The following is a 4,573-nucleotide window of genomic DNA, read 5'->3' as shown; positions in this document are numbered from 1 at the left end:
ATAGTACAACTGTGACAATAGTCTTGGATAGAATTGCCAGCATCACCACTCTCGTACTTTGTGTTGATTGCGAAGTAAAACAAGAGTTACTCGAACAGAAGCACTTTTATACTTGAACAGTTGATGTAGTAACCAAGATAATTAGTCAGTGACTGACTGAACAGCATATAAGAGACCACTACTCGATACTCCTTGAGGCCACCCTTGATATTTCACAAATATCTACAAGTTCCTTGCACAAGTTGGCCATATTGTCGATGCTCAATGAATCTATTTTAAATAAATATGCAAATACATTTTACACAATAAAGACGGCAAGATATTTGTGTATTAAATAGGGGTATTAAATAGCATTTAGAGGTGAGAAAATAAGTAATGTCGTTAAGGCTCTGAACTTTTAGAAAGTGAAACAGAATAATGGAGTAAATTAGAAGATGAAGGGTGTTTTAGACCTCCTGATTAAAAATGTACATTTCCAGAAAATATATGTCTCATATGCTTTTGTGTGTATTCACATAGCAGTTCCTCGGATTCAAAGAGACCTCCTGCCAGTTGATCCCGCCCTCCCCTGCTCTCCATTGTTAGTTACCTCTCATCCTATAGAAGCCAATTTATGGAAGGCCTCTCTCGGGACGTCCGATTGGGGTGCACCTGTTCATGCCTCTTTGTCCCCACACTTCTCTTTGGGCGGCACTCACTGCACTGAAGTGTTGCTCCCTTCCACCTGCTTCTTTCAGTGTAGTGAATGCTTGGTGACAACAGGACAACATCTATTCAGTTTACTTTTCATCCCTAATCCCCAGCGCAGCACCTGCAACATATTTGGAACCCGGTGCGCCTTCCAAATGAACACACAAGGCAGCGTCCAGTCCTGTACCGTGCTGCGGCATGTCAGGGTAGGAGGGTATCCATTTCGGTTCACTCTCGCTAGTACTGGAACTTCATTTTCCTCTGACTTGGGTCAATTAATGGACGTGAATATCTTGCCTTAGTCGTGAGGTTGGGTTTTGCTTTCCATTTTCTCACTTGACATGGGTGTTTACCTTTGAAACACTGCTGCATTCTCGTCTTCCTATAGAACATATTGTTTTCTAAAAATCCCACATGCAGGCTCATTTTGTAGGCTATTCAAAAAACTGACACGAGATAATTTTCTGTTTCTACTTTTCTGCATTTTTTCACTATTTTTGACTTCTCTGCATTTTCTCAACATTGGGTTGGTTGATTATTGTTTACTATGTTTGATTTTGTTTTCTATATGGAAGTGTTTTCTAATTTTTAAGTTTCTTAAGCTGAATAACAAATCTTTTGTTAAACACATCCATATGCCAGACCCTAATTTATCAGGAAAACAGTACACAGGTCAGATACAGTTCTTATCCTTTGTTATCTAAAAATCCAGGAAGGGAATGACAAAATGCACTTATTTATACATAGCATGTGTTTTTGCCTGATAAATTTAGACCACGGCAGTGCTCGGAATTGGTGATCTTGAATCACTCAGGTAAGACTCAAGGTGGAAGGGGCCATAGATGACTCTTTCAGATAAGGGAAGACTTAACCCTGGATCAGTTTGTTCAAAATACTTCCCTCCTATTTAATTATAATAGTTTAAAATTATTTATTTCCTCCTGAGACTGCTTAAGCTGTGTGTCATCACAATTTATATTAAATTTTCAAAGGCCTTTTTTGCCCTCTGTGACTTTAATAAAATGAAATTAATTAAAGTGAACAGTGTGTGCATGACTGTTTGACAGGTAAAAGGTCACACACATTACAAGAAATTAGGAAAGCCTTTCCCCACTATATTGGTTTATCCTCACTGAGAACACCAACATTCAATCCTCCGATCCTTTCCTGAATGACCCATCCCAGCTCCCTAAAGGAGAGCCATTTGGAAAATATTTTAATTTAGTGCACAGCATGAAAATCTAAGAGAGATGCTGGGTGCTTCCTTCCATGCTCCAAGCTGTTGTCTCTGCAGGACCAGGTGGCATAAATTAAATTCACTCCTTCTCCGCTGTGTCTGGCTGTCTCCAGAACAGCACTGTTGTGGGAAAACCCTGCGCTGTGAGCCTGGAAGGGGACAACTCCTCATTTCTGGCAATCCTGTCCTGCTGCAAGGTTTGGTCCTCTGCAGCATGGCTGGAGGCTGTCAGGGACCTGGGTCGCTTTGAGAGAATAGCTCTCTGCATCTCTTGTGGCAGAGAGGAAGGGGCTCCTGGACTGTGCTTGGCATGTTCTGGATTTGACTGTAAGAAGTGTACAAAACTTGGAGTGGCTGCAGAGTATGAATCTGTAGTGAGATTATCAGGGCATTAGGGAAATGACTGGTACCACGACATGGCAAAAATGAGAACTGTGGCCCCACTGCAGAAATAGAACACCTTGGCTAGCACCCTCACTTTAAATTAAAGGGAGCAGATATGCTTTCATTTGGTTCAATAAGATTTGTGGAGGGGAGTAAGCTTGCTCAACAATCTTAAATTTTTTAAACATGAGTGAAGCACCCATGGTTCTGTGTAAGAGGTCTTGTCAAAGCCACGTGACCCTACCTGGGTTGCTGCGGAGACGTCCCAGGTCCCCTCCCCTCCCCCATGGAAGACCACAGGACATTAGCAGACCCTGCCCACACCTGCTCAGGAATGCCACTGGGTGTGGGGGATGCTAGCTCCTAATTCATTGATTATAGTTCCCTTACCCAAATGGGACCCCCAGTTTTCTTCTTTGGGGTGTGATGCCACACATGTGCCCCCCCTTTCATCCACCTTGCCCAGAAAAGTCCCTAGCTTTGGTCCAATGGCCTTTGTCCCTCTCAGGGATTGAGGGGTCTCAGGCCTTATGCAGGCTCCTCTTTACTCCCTTTCCTTCTTCGGGGCTAAAAGTTTCACAATGAGGCTTTCCCCCAGGCATCATCCTCCCCCACAACCCCATTCCAGCGCTCAAGGACTGCTGGGTCACAAATGTCCCAGTGGGGAACCTCTCAGCCTCAACCCCAGCTCCCTCTCCCTGAAGGAAATAATTCTAAATGGTACCAGTTATTTTTGTGTAATGTGATGATGGATCGTTGTTATTTGTTCTTAGACTTTTCTATTATGTGCCAAAGTGTTGTTTTGTTTTGTTTTGTTTTTTACTGGACACAGGTTACACCAAACTACCAGCTTCACATTTATGGGTACTCCCGAGGAACACCTTTCCCACCCCATTAGGAGAAAGTTATAATATGTGAACCATGGAACTCACACCATCATTCCCACCCAACCCTTTGGTTAACCAGACAAAGAACACTTCCAAAAATGATTGTATCACAAGAATTTTTAATGTTTAGAGTTTATTCATAGTGAGGCTGTATACGGTGCTGTGAAGTGTGCCAACTGCCCACATGGAGACCATCCCAGTCCAAACCAGTTCACTCCCAATGGGTATTTCCCGTGCCCAGTGAGGTCACCGACACAGAGGGGCCCCAACTTTTCTCTTGGTCAGGACAGCTTTCCCGTGAGTCCTTCCCAACTCTCCAGAAGAACTCCATCCCAACACACCCAATCGGTCCCATACAAGGAAGAAGGTGGGGAATTTTACAATGTACTTCATAAGTTTAGCACATCTCTGGTACAAAAGAATTCAAGAAAGCACAAAAGCGAAAGCACCAACTGAACTTACTTGTAAACAAACATGCATAAATCTAAACACTACTTAACAGTGCCCAAATGAATACAAGTTGCAGTGAAGGTATAAAAGCACAGTACTGAAAACTTTAAAGTTACACATGATATACTGCACTGTAAATTCTGAATACGCTAATGATCTGCCCCACCCTTTCACAGCCCTGGTGAGGCTCAGAAACCCTGAATCTGCCTCCAGACCTTTCTAATTCCCGGAGACACTGCGGGGGCAGGGGGCAGGGCCACGCGCCTCGCGCAGGACTCTGGCCTCCTCCAGAGCCTCTCTGTAGCGGGTGGGCCAGGCCTGGGGGTCTTTCTTGAAGACCCTGGACAGGAACAGCATGATCTGCATCTTGGTGATTTCACGGCTGGCTCTGGAGCCCCAGAAGAACTCGTACTCGGGAGGCTCCACGTAAGGGATGCGCCGGTACTTGAGGTAATTCTGCTGGACGAACTCCTCGGTGATGAGCTTCCTCACGTCCCCGAAGGTGGCGTGCTTCTTCCAGGGCCGAAGCCCCAGGATGCGCAGCACGTTCCAGACGGCACTCTCCCTGGCACCGCGGCCCTTCACGTAGATGAGGCTCAGGATCATGAGCAGGAGGCCGGTCATGGGCATGCGGCTGTTCAGCGCCATCCTGTCCAGCTCCTCCGGGTCGAGGGCTTTGACCAGCGCGAACTCCATCGTGTGCAGGCTCACCAGCCTCAGGTGCAGCCCGAAAACTCTGGCGAGGATGAGGCTGGTGCGCCTGAGGATGCTTCTGCACCACTTCTTGTAGCTGCCGATGACATCCTTCACCATGTCTGGAAACCAGATGACCATCTTCCTCTGGTCCCTGACCAGCACGTACCACATGAGCTCGTGCGCCTTCTGCACCAGCTGGGCCGGGGCGGGCGGCGCGGGGCCCGGCTGG

General features: G+C 46.1%; 1 protein-coding gene across 1 annotated transcript in view; it reads right to left on the bottom strand.

Moving 5' to 3' along the window:
* Positions 1–3,307: 3,307 nt before the first annotated feature.
* Ndn (necdin, MAGE family member) overlaps positions 3,308–4,573 on the bottom strand; it is a 2,607-nt gene continuing 1,341 nt past the window's right edge. The window contains exon 4 of the mRNA XM_033760988.1: positions 3,308–4,569. Coding sequence (XP_033616879.1) covers positions 3,868–4,569 — 702 coding nt within the window. The 3' untranslated portion in view covers positions 3,308–3,867. The remainder of the gene's footprint in view (positions 4,570–4,573) is intronic.

This window comes from Fukomys damarensis, unplaced genomic scaffold (assembly GCF_012274545.1).
Source record: "Fukomys damarensis isolate Sample0158 unplaced genomic scaffold, DMR_v1.0_HiC HiC_scaffold_7, whole genome shotgun sequence".
NCBI classification, from domain to species: domain Eukaryota; kingdom Metazoa; phylum Chordata; class Mammalia; order Rodentia; family Bathyergidae; genus Fukomys; species Fukomys damarensis.
This window is presented reverse-complemented; position numbering and strand designations above follow the sequence as displayed.